The sequence below is a fragment of the Pteropus alecto genome, unplaced genomic scaffold (genome assembly GCF_000325575.1).
Source record: "Pteropus alecto unplaced genomic scaffold, ASM32557v1 scaffold239, whole genome shotgun sequence".
Taxonomy (NCBI): domain Eukaryota; kingdom Metazoa; phylum Chordata; class Mammalia; order Chiroptera; family Pteropodidae; genus Pteropus; species Pteropus alecto.
In genome coordinates this window covers 15894145-15907815 of record NW_006494613.1, presented here as the reverse complement: position 1 = coordinate 15907815, position 13671 = coordinate 15894145, and the positions used below count along the sequence as shown (strand labels likewise).

Below are 13671 nucleotides of genomic sequence, written 5' to 3'. Positions count from 1 at the left end.
CTTTGTAGTAAAACAATCTGACATTAAGAGAGAACATTAGCTCCTTAAAATGGATGGCAGAAAAACACAATTGCAACCTGCCATCAACGCAAAAGAACAAAGGATAGTCAGTTATAGAAATCTTGCTTTGACTTCAAGTGAGCAGCTAGTTGGCTCAGGCTCTCATTTTATTATTTTAGGCCTCCAAAGTGGTGTGTACAAAGCCCAGCAAACAATCCACTGGGACTGGGAAGTAAATATAATCATTTATATTTTTATTTAATTTTACCTAATCTTTTAAAAATGTGTAGGGGGATATATGTACAAAGTGCGATAGGACATGTCTATAACTCTTATGGACTGGAACTTGTCCCCTCATGCTGAAGCCTTAGACCCCCTCCCCAGTACTTCCGAATGTGACATATTTGGAAATAGGGTCTTTCCAAAGGCGATTAAGTTAAAAGGAGGTCTTTAGTGTGGGTCCTAATCCAATATGATTGGTGTCCTTATGAAAAAGGAGAAATTTGAACAGAGACACTAGGAGAGAACACATACAGAGAAAAGACCATGTGAAGACAGAGGGAGGAGGCCATCTGTAAGCCAAGGAAGAGGGGTTTCACAAGAAACCATCCATAACAACACCTTGATCTGGACTTCCAGACTACAGAACTATAAGAAAATAAATTTCTGTTGTTTAAGGCACCTAGTCCATGGTACTTTGATATGGCAGCCCTAGCAAACTAATACAATAACTTAAATATAAATGTAAACTAAAAATGTTTACTGAAAATGCTGTAGTATAAAGATATGGAGACCACTGATTCAATTTCCTAGATCATAAATTCTGTCTCCTCATCAGCACAGAGGAGGAATTTACAACTCAGGCTCTAAACAAGCAAATGATATTCTTCCTATTTTTCTTTTAATTATAAGCTAATCCTCTCATTAAAAGCAATTCATTTCAGATTTGCTATTTCTTTTTCAACAACAAAAAGAGGCTTCTATAATTGTTTCCACAAAGCTAATGGGTTATTGCTATTTTGATAATTTATACCACACTTTACGTTTTGAAATATCTGGATTTGTTCTTTGGATCAGCTAGAATATATTCCTTGATAAATAAAATAGTCAGGATTAGCAGAATTAAGTTGCAACACATACTTTACTTAAAAAAAAAAAACTTAGGCATTAAAGGCAAGGATAATAAAGTTTCTAAGCTACAGTTTTATTTCTATAAACAGTTTCACTTTTGATAAGCTTTTGCCACCTAGAAGCATTGGATGGGAGAAATTGAACATAAATAGCATAGCATATGGAACCGAATAACAAAAATAAAATATTGTCAGAGTGAAAGAACATTTAGTAGATCAGCTTGCAAATGTACTAGTATATTCTACCACTGAATATCTCTGGGCTATTCACAGGAAGTTTTACCTATGAAGAGAATTACAGTCCTTCATGTGGCACTTAAAAGAGCATTTAATTTCAAACTTGCAGAAAACATGGCATTTATTTTTTACAATATTACAAATTTGCTTCCCCCATTATTAAAGCCAAATTATAAAAATTAGCTTGCAAAATTGAGGAAAATACACAATAACTGAAAAACTCACTAACAGTATTTTGCAACTTCTTTCTAGTGTTGCTTCCATGCAGTTTTCTATTTGAAATAAATTACATAAAATATTGTATATGTTATATGTGCATTTTACACGTAAAGGCATATAGAATTATCTTTTAAATAAGTAAAAATACATCTTTTGGTAAGTAGCTTTAACTTAAGACAGATATCAAATCACCTAGAATCATAAGATGATCTTTTTTTTAACTGCCTTTAAAACGACAACATTCTTTCCCACATATATAAAAACTTATGCAGAGAAGTTTTCATGTAAAATAACAAAAAATATATTATTTTAATCTACTGACTTAAAATTTTTTTCAACAGAAGTCATATTTAAAAAACACTTTTCTATTGTATTGCCTCAAAGGAAACATTTAAGTTTATCAAATGAAGAGAAAACAGTACACTGTTATAAATTATTTTTATTGAATAAAAATGTCATAACTCATGATGATTAATTATAAAAATGCAGCATAACAAAATAGGCATTTAACTGTTAAAAGCCACCTGGATTTACAAAAGTTCTTTTAAAATATTTTTAGAATGCTTTAAAGATACAAATTAACTTTTGAAATATATAAAACATTAATTTCACTTTATTATGTATTTAATTTTAATCAATTATTTTTAATAAATGGACTCAGTAATTAATGTACACTACAGTAATCACTGGTAGGAAACAACAGTTTCTTACAACATATATATTCTCAAATTAGATGAATATTAAAAAGGTGGCAAAAGTATGTTTAGTGTTTCAAAAAAATGAATAAATGTACATTACAAAAGAAACCAAAAAGATGTACAAACAAGTTTTTTCCCTTTAAATTCCAGTTCAAAATTTTCATTTGTCTCCTTGTGTTGATCTTCCTTACATTTCAGCCACCTATCGAATTTAGGTTGTTATGAATTTTATATCTACAGTGGAATGCTTTTTACTCAGTGTGCTGGGTAGGTCCCATGTACAAAACTCAAAAAAACTCCGTAAGATGCTGACTAGAGTAAATATGTGACCTGGCTAATAAAAGTTCGATAAGTAAAAAAACGTAAATAAAATGTGATGCTCTGAAGTAAATTTTAAAAGTAAATAATCATTTTAAACAGCCTTAGACATACTTAATCATGTTAATGTCAGCAGTATGTCTGATGTCAGTACATACTACCGAACTGGACAGTTTTAACAAGGTGACATAGAAATCATACGATTTATAGTATTTTCACCTTAACAGAAATGTATGCCTTCAATTAAATGCAACGTTATGAATCTATTACTCAAAATATACATCTAAAAGTCTGTCTAAATGCCAGATGAATAGAGAATCCCACAAATGCCATTCTTCAGTACAAAAAAAATGCTATTATTTTAAATTGACAAATTCTTTTGGAATTATTTCTTTATAAAAGTAATTTTAAACCAACATTTTTATTCTTATTGCTTCAGTACCCAAGCACTTCCCTGTTATAAAACACAAGTCTCTGGAACTACAGTAGCTTTTTCAGTCCTTTTGCCTTTAATTTCAAGGCACTAAAGAATTATAATAAACCTAAGAGTTACTGCAGCTACTGATAGAACAAAGGAGCACCTTGATCCCTGAAAGGGTTTTAACTTTAAAAGAGGTGTTATTGGGACATTTAATAATATCTCAATTACATTTTTACTAATGTACAAAGCATTTTTGGTCAAGAAGGTATTTCAAGTCACATTCATTAGGATACATCACCAAAGAAATCAAACGACAGGAAAAAATTGAACTCTCTCCTTGGGTAGTGCTTTTAAATAATGTAATTTGTTAGAATTAAAATCTGAGAATCTATTTTAAAAATGTTATTTTAAAATTAGATCAAATTAGAATATACACTTGAAGAACAATACTATTAAAACATAACTCAAACCATATAAATATATCTGTTTGTATAGTTTAAAATTAGGTCAAATTAGGATATACACTTCAAGAACAATACTATTATAAATAATATCTCAAACCATATAAATATATCCTAATTGTATAGTTAATGTTTGTCCAATAAGTCAACTCCATTTTCCAGACACAATTTAAACAAAGTATCTATAGAAAAGTATACAGTCAAGATCATAGTAATTAAAATTCTTAAACATAAGTTTTAGAAAAATATAAAAAGTTAAAAATTTAGGTTATAAATTCCCAAGAGTTCCCCTTCCATGCATATGAATCTTATAAAAAAATGTTTAAGCTACAGAAATAAAGACTATTAAATAATAACGAAGGTGTGCAGAGTCCATTGGCTCTTTTGTTGAAAATCTTTCCTTCAGGAATACACCCATAAGTGGGGATGTATAAACCATAGTCAATACTAACTCTTGCTAACTTGGTCCAAATGCTCATCCCATCTTCTGGTCATTTTGCTGTTCTTTTTTTTTTTTAAAACATGAAGAACATGGATAAGTAATTATCCTATCAGTCAGGTCTTTGGCTATTAATCTCCTCACTGAAATTGCTATGGTTATCTTGCCCCAGTTATCAATGGTCAAGGTTTTTCTTCTTTGAAAAAGAAGGTGCTCCAGTTTATCTTGCCATTAAGAGAGCTCATCCACGTAACCTGGTTATGAGATCATGTCATGAACATCACTGTTAGGTCTCTGTCGCACAGCCAGGGGAGGCAGTGGCTTCCCGTAGAAATCTACATAAAGAAGGGATGTCAAGAATAAGAAACAATTATGGCAGATTGAGATTTTTGACACAATTCATTATTTGCCAACCAGTACCTTAAAAAAAATAATAAGACACTTTGACTTGACAGATGAAGCAATGGGTGGGAAGAATAGAAATGAAAAAAACAATCCAAGAAAACTTGAATAAATTTAAAACCTAACCACTAGGGTAAATTCCTAACACTAGATTATAAATTAACTTCTATTTAATTTAATAAAAAGCTACATCTAATGTATATGTTATTAGTTTCGCTTCCAATTATATGTTCGCACTGGAAGAGATATAACAAATATTCAAAATCTATTGAACCTCTTGTCAAAGCCCTGATGAGTCAGTATCTGTACAATCCAGGTTCTTAGCCAATGGCTATTACTTCTAGGTATTTTGGGAGACTTAATTAATTATCTTAGCATTCTGGTAAGTAGGAATCTTTTATAATGATACTTCAATATAGTTCAGTGGTTTAGGGCATATTTGATACAAAGTCTTAGTTTTTATTTCATATTAAGTTCCTATCCATTCACTATCATAAATTGGCTTATAAATTTAATAGCATATGTCAACTTCCAGTAAGTCATTATTTCTGGTCTATTCTCTTAAAATTATTCTAGAAGCACGAGTTTTCAGGATCAATTGAAATAAACATATTGAAAAGGTATTAGGGGTTCATTTCCAGTTACCCACGTGTCTAGAGTTTCGCTAAGTTACACTCCATAGTATTGCTGTCTCAGCATCCATTTTGTTTGGGCGAGTGGCCTGTGGCATGAGAGACTAAACAGATATTATCTAGGGCATGAGAGACTAAACAGATATTAGTCTCTCATGCCCTAGATAACTGCCTACAGAGTCATAAGTAAATGTTAATTTCCTGATACAACTTCTCTAATGGCCCTTGTGATTAACAGTCTCCCTTGCCTTGCAGGGCCTTTTCTCAGATAAGACCCCAGTGGAATTTAGCAAAGCTCCACTCTTTGATTTAAATTGACCAATCTGGCCTTAGCCTGAGAACCCCAAAGCACTCCACCTACAGACCCTAATAAAGGCATGTGCCTCAGGTCCTATAGGTCTCTCTGCCTGCACCCTGCTTTGAGCAGCTGCTGTGAAACCCTCAAGACGTGCTACATACTTCCTCCAGGACCTGTGAGAAATAAACTCTATTTCAATTTTAAAATAAACTCTATTTCTTGTGGTCTTTTGGAGCCTAAGCTTACTATCCAGTAACCAGGGGCTCTACTTAACAAATGTTAACTTAATAAAGTCCTAACAGCATTTAAGAAGCTTGGAAGTCGCCACTCCATCCTAACAGGAAGTAAAAAGCTAAACAGACTGAAAAATAGACAGGTCATCTAGGATCCATAAGAGAGGAGAGGTCACAGGATAAACCACTGTCTCCAATATTGGAGAGTCAGGCAAACACAGGGAGTATCACTTTACTGGAGCAGATGTTCATGAACAGAAATCGCCCACGGAACCAGTGTCCGGGTAGGAAAACCTGGCAAAAAGTATCTGTTTCCCTCCCAAGAAATTATTTTAGTTTTGCAGTTCGTTTCATATTTTTTATTTGCTGGAAAATTAAATGATTATATACAGAGTAGGGTTTTTACTACCTGGAAGGTATATTAAGTTGGTACTCAACTGATATGATCAACTTAATTGTTAATACCCATTTTTATATTTTTATAAAGGGCTTCAAATATTTTGAGATGAAAAACTGAACCTTTGGAATAATACATACTAAATTTTATCTCTCTTCATATTGTAAGATTTGAAAATATTCTTTAGTATGTACATTTGGTAATTTTATCAAACAGAATCTTTGATTTATTGCTCATAAAATAACGTTGACATGGACTGAGAGTATTTAAAAAATGAAATAGATTCTTTTTAACTCTCTTCTCTGAATGCAACTGTTTTACCTGTTACACTGAGCAAGCTTAACAGATATAAAAGCAACTGGAAAAGAATTAAATTGCTATCAAGGTAAATGTCTGTAAATCAAAGAACAAGTAAGAATCTGCCTTAAAATTTCCCAGTCTGACTATAACAAATTGTTTTTCATCTCAGTAAATTTTAAGTGCCAAACCAACTGCAATTAATTTTTAATTATCTACTCTAGTTCATCATGTATCTGAGTCTAATTGCCATCAACCAAATGCAAAGAAATGAGAAGAGGATGCAATTATAATATTGGCACCTATTAGCATCTTAGATGACTATCTCATGATAAATCCTAAAAATTAATATAATTTTTAACAAAAACTTTAATTTATTATATCTTCTCTCATCCCCATTAATGTAAGCACAGATGATTATATACTATTTTTGAATCCAGTTTAGGTATACTTTAACTTAAAATTTATGGGAAAAGAAATAAAGATATTTTAAAAACTTGTGAAGTTATAGTGTTTTCTTCTCTGCCATGGGAAGCTAAATTTATGATATGAACTAAAAATTAACTGAAATATAAGAATATGTTAGTCTTAAACTTACAATTCTTTTCCTGGAGTTCTAATTTAAAAACAAACAGAAGAAAGCAAGAAAAAAATAAAAAATAAAAATAAAAACAACCTTCTCAGGCCATTTTTAACCTCTTTTTCCACTTGCCCTTAACTGAAATGTTCCCCCCTGCTCTATGCTACCAGTAATTATTTTCTCATTCTACATACTTTCCCTCAGAAACAGGAAACTATCATTCTCTCAACTGTATTCATTCAGTAAACAATTATAGACCATCTATTATGAGCAAAGCATTGTTATTGTGTGATGACAGCTAAAACAGCAAAAATCTACCTACACATCCTTGTACCCATCTGGATCCCTTCATTTCTCCTGAGCTCCAGAATCTTACTTGCACTGGACTACAGACTTTTCCAAAGAGATAAGCCTACAGACACTCCAAAGCAACTTCCTTCTTCCTCATGTATTTTCAGTCTTAGAGATAGCACCAATCTTCCAGCCCCTTGAGCCAAATAATCCTCTATTTCTCTCTCCTTCAGCCCACACATATATTCATCAAATATTACTTATTATCATTGTTAAAATATTCCTTGCATACATTTTTTATTCTCCATTTCAATTTCCACTCCTCATTTGATACTTCAACAGCCTCCAAATTGGACTCCTTACTTACCTAGGTGTGGCCACCATCAGGTCTGTACTTCACATTGTGTCAAAAATTGTCTTCCTAAATAACAAATCTACTAATATTATTTCCTTGTTGAAAATGTATAGTGTCTCTTATAAAATTATAGCAAGTCCAGACATCTTCAGATGTATATGTGAAGTAATTTCCAACCTGGCCCTAAACTATAATTCCAGTTTCAATGCTCTTTATAAACTTAAATTTCCTCTTTCTTACTCACTCTTCCCACATGAACTTAAGCTCCAGTCAGAAGTAACTTCGCACTATTTTCCAAATACTAAATGTCCTCCTGCCCACCTCTCTACCTTTGAATAGTCTATTTCTTCTGCTTATTGACTCTTCCCATTCTTTGAAGGCCCAATACCATTTTCACTAACTGTCCATGCATTTTGTACACAGTACTCCAATTCTGCACCATAGAACATTTAACCATATATTGTGAATTGCCATATATACTATAGTAAGCTAAATTCTGTCTTCTCTATTAGACTAAGGTCTCTAGAAAGGCAAAATTTATGTCTTATCTTGGTACCACCAATGTTTTAGGTAGTGTCAAATACAAAATAGTTGTTTGTTGGATGCCTGATTCAGAGAAAAAATATTTGTCAAAAAAGAAATTATTACTTTCTCTCTCTCCACACACACACGTATATACATATATATATATATATATATACACACACACACACACACATATTAACATTACCTATTTTTTCCTAACAACATAGTGAATATTTAAACTGATAATGTATTATAACCTGCATGATTTCAGAATATAATAAAACAGGAATTAACTTATCATAGTCAATAAAAAAACTGTGAAAGTCAGTCAACCAGAAACATGCTTTCACTGTAATTCTGATAAGGTCTAAAACAAACATTTCTGTCTTTAGAAATAAAAATAAATCCTAAATTTAATGTTCACTAATGATTATGAAGAAAGATTTCATTACTGACCTATGGTATTCTGAAAAAAAAAAAACAGCACATTTATATTTATATACTTTTTGAATAAAAATATTTTATATAGTTTGATATAACTTCAAATTATATGGTAAAGCTTTTCTAAAGATTAAACTTCTGACATTTTTTTCCTAATAAACAGATCTCCTTAGGAAACCAGATTAAGTAAACTAGAGCCACCAAAAAATGAATTGGATGTTCTTGATGGAGATATTTATTGAGCTACATATATTTAATTATCCTTTTGCATTCTGGAAGTATTTTATTGAAATAATCTAGATTGATGGTCTGAATCAGAACTCCTGCCTGTTGTACAAGGCAATTCTCTACTTCCAATTGTCCTTTCTCTAATTTTCCATTTGTGGAGTTCTAATGCTATATACTGGCTAAACTACAGTTTATGTTAATTTCATCCAAAGAAAATTATCTTGAGGCAATAAAGCCTTTAATAACTTTCTTTCTATTTAGCTAAATCTTATTTGGTATACTTGATTGCCCTTGATTCCACATTGTTTTGATCTTCATTTTATTATTCAATAACTCAGTGTCTTAGAAGCAGAGAAAGATCAATTATATGAAATCATTGAGTATATTGAACATGTATAAGACAATAAAGTTTTTAGCACTATAACTGTAATATCTATTTAATTTAAATTGCTTTAAAACCTTTCCCTTTCCATCACTATTTACATAAATATATAATGAATAAACACAGCTGTGATTATTTTTACCTCTGTATTCTAAGGTAAACATCAAATCAAATTATATAGAAGCAAAGGTACTTAAGAATAAAAAAAACAAATTAAATTGAAAAAGTGAAGTATAATGAAAAAAGATGGCTATGAAAAGACTTCCAAAAATAAAAGTTTGTTGAAGTCATGAGGTAAAGAAAAGTGAATGTAGAATGTATAGATGTGTGAAAACTGATCCTTTTGCATTACCATTATGACGGATTTCACCAAGAGGCTCAAGTTTTGGAAGTCTAGTGACTTTAGGGGTTCCCCAGCCAACTAAAGAAAAAGAAAAACATTTAAAACACTGTTAAACAATGCCTCTTTAGGTCTGTTGCGAGGATCCCTCCCTCAACAGGAATGTACATAACATGTGATGTCAATTCATATATACTGAATGATACACTACTGAATAGCCATAAACCCATTTTAAATGGCTTCTTTTTAAAAATGTAATTGTAAGTTGGTAACATTGGCTTTATGCTTTTATTTTCCTTTAGTTAAAAATACGAGCATATTCGCCCCTACCATAAATAAACTTAGGCTCTTACTGTAACCTATAGCAGAGGCCAGAAGAAATATTTACTTATTAAATGTAGTACTAGAAGTGAGTCTTCAAATAATTCTCAAAAGAAAATGTTACCAGCTAAAGCCTTCTAGCAGGGCTAAAAGGACACTATAAACATATATATTTAGATATTTATTGAGCACCTACAGTATATGTGGTACTATGCCTCATGCTGAAAAATTACTCACAATTATTATGCAGTTAGTATATCTCAGTGCTTCATATGTAGTATTCCATTTAATCCTCATAACAACTTAGAAGGTGGGTGTGTATGTTGGAAATATAATGAAAAAATTCACATATCTTGGTTTCAAATGTTAATTTTCAAGAGGAAAGATGCAATTTTTTAAATGCTTATGTTAGCCATCTAGTCATTAAACTTAAATTCCTTTTAGCAATCTGGGTACTGATATTTCAAATAGTACTTGAATCCATTCTAGGAAGTACCTGGGTAAGGTTTCCTTATTAATTTTTACTTAATTTTTTTATTTTTATAAAACATTTTTCAAGTTAAGAAAAGCAATAGATATTTATGATGACAAATTCTGAACAAAATAAACAGAGCAAAGAATTTTACCTTTTTCACAAATTCACAACATAATGAATACGCCGAATAAAATCTACACCGTTTTTTTCTTTTTCTTTTTCTTCACCGTTTAAAACCGTATTTCTAAATTCAGTATCAATATCAATTTACTCACTGGGAGGAGGTGGTGGGGGTGGCGTTGGACTCTTAGGAGCAGCGTCATCTGTATTAACAGGTTCTACACGGTGACTCCTTTTTATTCTTAGTTTCTTAGTTTTCTTTTTATTGTTATCTACAAAACATAAACATGGAACTTTATGCCTTTGGGAAAAAGTAAACTTATATAATAAAAATCAAGACTAGAGCTAGAATACTGATATTATTACCACAGAAATATAGCTTCAATTCAACTTTGAAATTATTACCAATAATGAAATGTAAACTTGCTTTTACTAAGAATAAATTTTCTAAATGATTGCTTATTGAATGAATGATTAATGAATGGGATACAAACAGCAAAGAGCCTATATTCTAAGTTCTGTGAGAGATTATTTAGAATACAAAAAAAGTTCACATTTCCAAAAGTAATATATTTTTTCCAAATGTCATTTAAGTAAGTACAATTATCAAATTGCAGGGATCTCTATAAAACTCAAAATGTGCTGGGGAAAGAGAAGAAGTGTCGATAGTAGGATATATATAAAAATTCTAGGTATAAATCGTCCAAAAGTAATATTTTGAAATGTTAAAAAAAGACCCCAATCGAATCTAAACAAATTACCTATTTAAAAAATCCCAAACAAGGTATGCCCAATATAAATATACCTAACCCAAATCACATTAGATCTTTCAGAATTAAATTTTTGTTCTTCCTAAGATAACTATTTACATATTCTCATTTAAGCACATATAAACATTTTAAGAACATCTATGTTGTTAACATGTAAACTTTAATAATGTAAACCAGAATAGCATAGTAGTTAAATAACCAAACATCAGAGTTATATTTTCATTAACAATTCCAAACTACTAAATTTATATCTATGTAATAACATTTTCTAAAATGGGAATTCTGTTATATAAGAAATAGTCGACCTCTATGAAACCTACAAAGGAATGAGAAATAAAAACATATTTAGAATTACGTTATTTTTAAAAAATATATTAGTGCCATTTGAGACATTTTACTCCAGATAGAAATAAAGACATCATTTTACAATTAAAGCTGTAAGCTTTATAACTGGGAGAAAGGAAAGAGAGCCTCCAGAATGATATGGTACTTTAGGGTAGGCAGTAGCTCAGGGTCTTGGAAGAGGTTAAGACACAGAGCAGATGGTCTGAAGTGGGGCTCAGCCTGGCCACAGAAATCTATGATTCTTAAATAAGTTACTCAACCTGTCCAAGTCCTTGATTTCCTATTCTACATTACGGGGATAACACACTCTATAATTGCTATGTTAAATAATATAATGCTGTTAAATAATATAAGGCATCTGAAGCCATGTTCTAAATTATAAAATATAATGTTAATATAATAATAATTATTGTTATATGATTGACTATAAAGCTTCCTATGCTTTATTTTCAAATTATCTGCCAAATCATTTTGCTCTTTAACAATGTATTAGTGTTATAAAGAGTTCTCGATATACATTCAGAGGAGACTTTAAGTCTACTTTCTGTTTAACTGCACAGACAGAGGAGGTAGGAATATGGCTGCCTTAATTTCCCAACTTATGGAAAGTATAACTTTCAAATCTAATTATTATTTATACAGCAAAATATCCCTGTTAGCTAATCTGCACTTCAGAGATTGAGATCTCATTTTCATAAACTCTTTGACATTGTGCAAAAATTCTTATATACAATGGAACCATACTGCTAACTAGAAATGGCTAGGAAGTAATAATTATTAGGTGTCTACCATGTGTCAAGCTCCATACTAGGAACTCTGTAGGGTTATTTTTATTATAAGTAACCCTAAAAGCCCTATGGGAAAAAAAAAGATGATATTTATTTCCATTTTAGAGATGAGAAAACCAAGACTGAAGAACATTATATAACATCATGTATATCTAGATGGAAAAGTCAGGATTCCATCCCAGGTTGTCTGATTCCAAACATAGGATGCTTCTCTGTGATACCAAAAGATATAAACTTCCTGTTAAATCACACAACCACTTAGAAAAAAGCAATTATGATGTGAAGACTTTATGTGATATTAAAATAAAAGGAAAATGGCTATTTAATAAGACTTTAAAAATGTTAAAATGATTATGTCTGCATCCTACAGAAATAGGAAGTCAATAAAGAAAATGATGCTGTTTGTAGCATTATGAGGCTTAAAAGAAAAAAAAAAGCCTGAAAAGTATTAAATACATTCTAAAGATTCCTGGGGCTATGCTATATTTTTAAGTTATAAAAGACTACATTTTAAAGCATAATAAATAAAAATATGTTAGCAAATTGACTGAGTAACTAAAAACCATGAGAAAACCATGATAAATACTGCATTTGCAGACAAAATATATTATAATACTTTTTTTTGGTGAAAATAATCATGACAAATGAAAGAAGTATAATCCACACATACACACATTTTTTTTTAATTTAATAACTAGTTTTATCACCTGATTCTGATGATGGCTGGTCTGTTTCATCTTCATTCTCCAACTGCTGTGTTAATGCTTCCTTATAATTTTCTACTATTCCCAACTCATTGTTTTTTTGGCTACTGTCACTGATCTGGCTCTGTGTCTCTATTTGCTCACAGTCCATTTTATGTTTCAGGGGGCAGTCATCACTGTCTTTCTCCATATTTTGCCTTTTTTTCTCTTTTTCAAGTTTTTTTTCATTCTAATAGAAATGAAATGTATCATCTTTAATATAACAGTTATATCTAAGATAGTTTTAAGAGAGAAACAAATAATCCAAGAGCATTCTGTAACCCTGGGGAACTGTGATATTTCTATTAAAAATCATTTGTTGAAGATATCATAAAAACATGCTAATTACCAGTCAGAAAACAGATTGTATAAAGGAAAAAAAAAACAAATATTATGAGTAACTGCACAATCTAGAGATGACCACTATTTGATATATAATCACTAAGAGGTGCTTTTCTTTGCCTACCTCACACACCAACAGACATACACCACCCACAAACATACATAAATGAAATGGATTGCCTCTCTCTTTATACATATTTGTGTATTTGTTTTTAAAACAAAAAAATTGAAGTTTTTATTTAAGAATATATATTTCTTTCCTTGCCAATGAATATATTAAGTGCTTTGAATAGTGCCTGACACCTAGTAAAGTGTTAGCTGTAAGTTGTTATGTAATGCTATATGTGTTAGCTATTATTACTTTCATCGATCACATTATCATTTTGAATGATTATATCATAACTTATTTTAGCAATTCTCAATCAATGGACAAAAAATTTTCG

General features: G+C 30.9%; 1 protein-coding gene across 3 annotated transcripts in view; it reads right to left on the bottom strand.

Moving 5' to 3' along the window:
* Window positions 1-2005: 2005 nt before the first annotated feature.
* Window positions 2006-13671, bottom strand: part of ARL13B (ADP ribosylation factor like GTPase 13B) — a 63973-nt gene continuing 52307 nt past the window's right edge. For 2 of the 3 annotated variants that reach the window (XM_006926251.3, XM_025042502.1), the window contains 4 exons: window positions 12851-13076; window positions 10396-10512; window positions 9337-9405; window positions 2006-4258 (listed from right to left, as the gene is read on the bottom strand). In XM_006926251.3, coding sequence (XP_006926313.1) covers window positions 4182-4258; window positions 9337-9405; window positions 10396-10512; window positions 12851-13076 — 489 coding nt within the window. In that variant the 3' untranslated portion in view covers window positions 2006-4181. The remainder of the gene's footprint in view (window positions 4259-9336; window positions 9406-10395; window positions 10513-12850; window positions 13077-13671) is intronic. The other variant, XM_006926252.3, reaches the window with a different exon arrangement.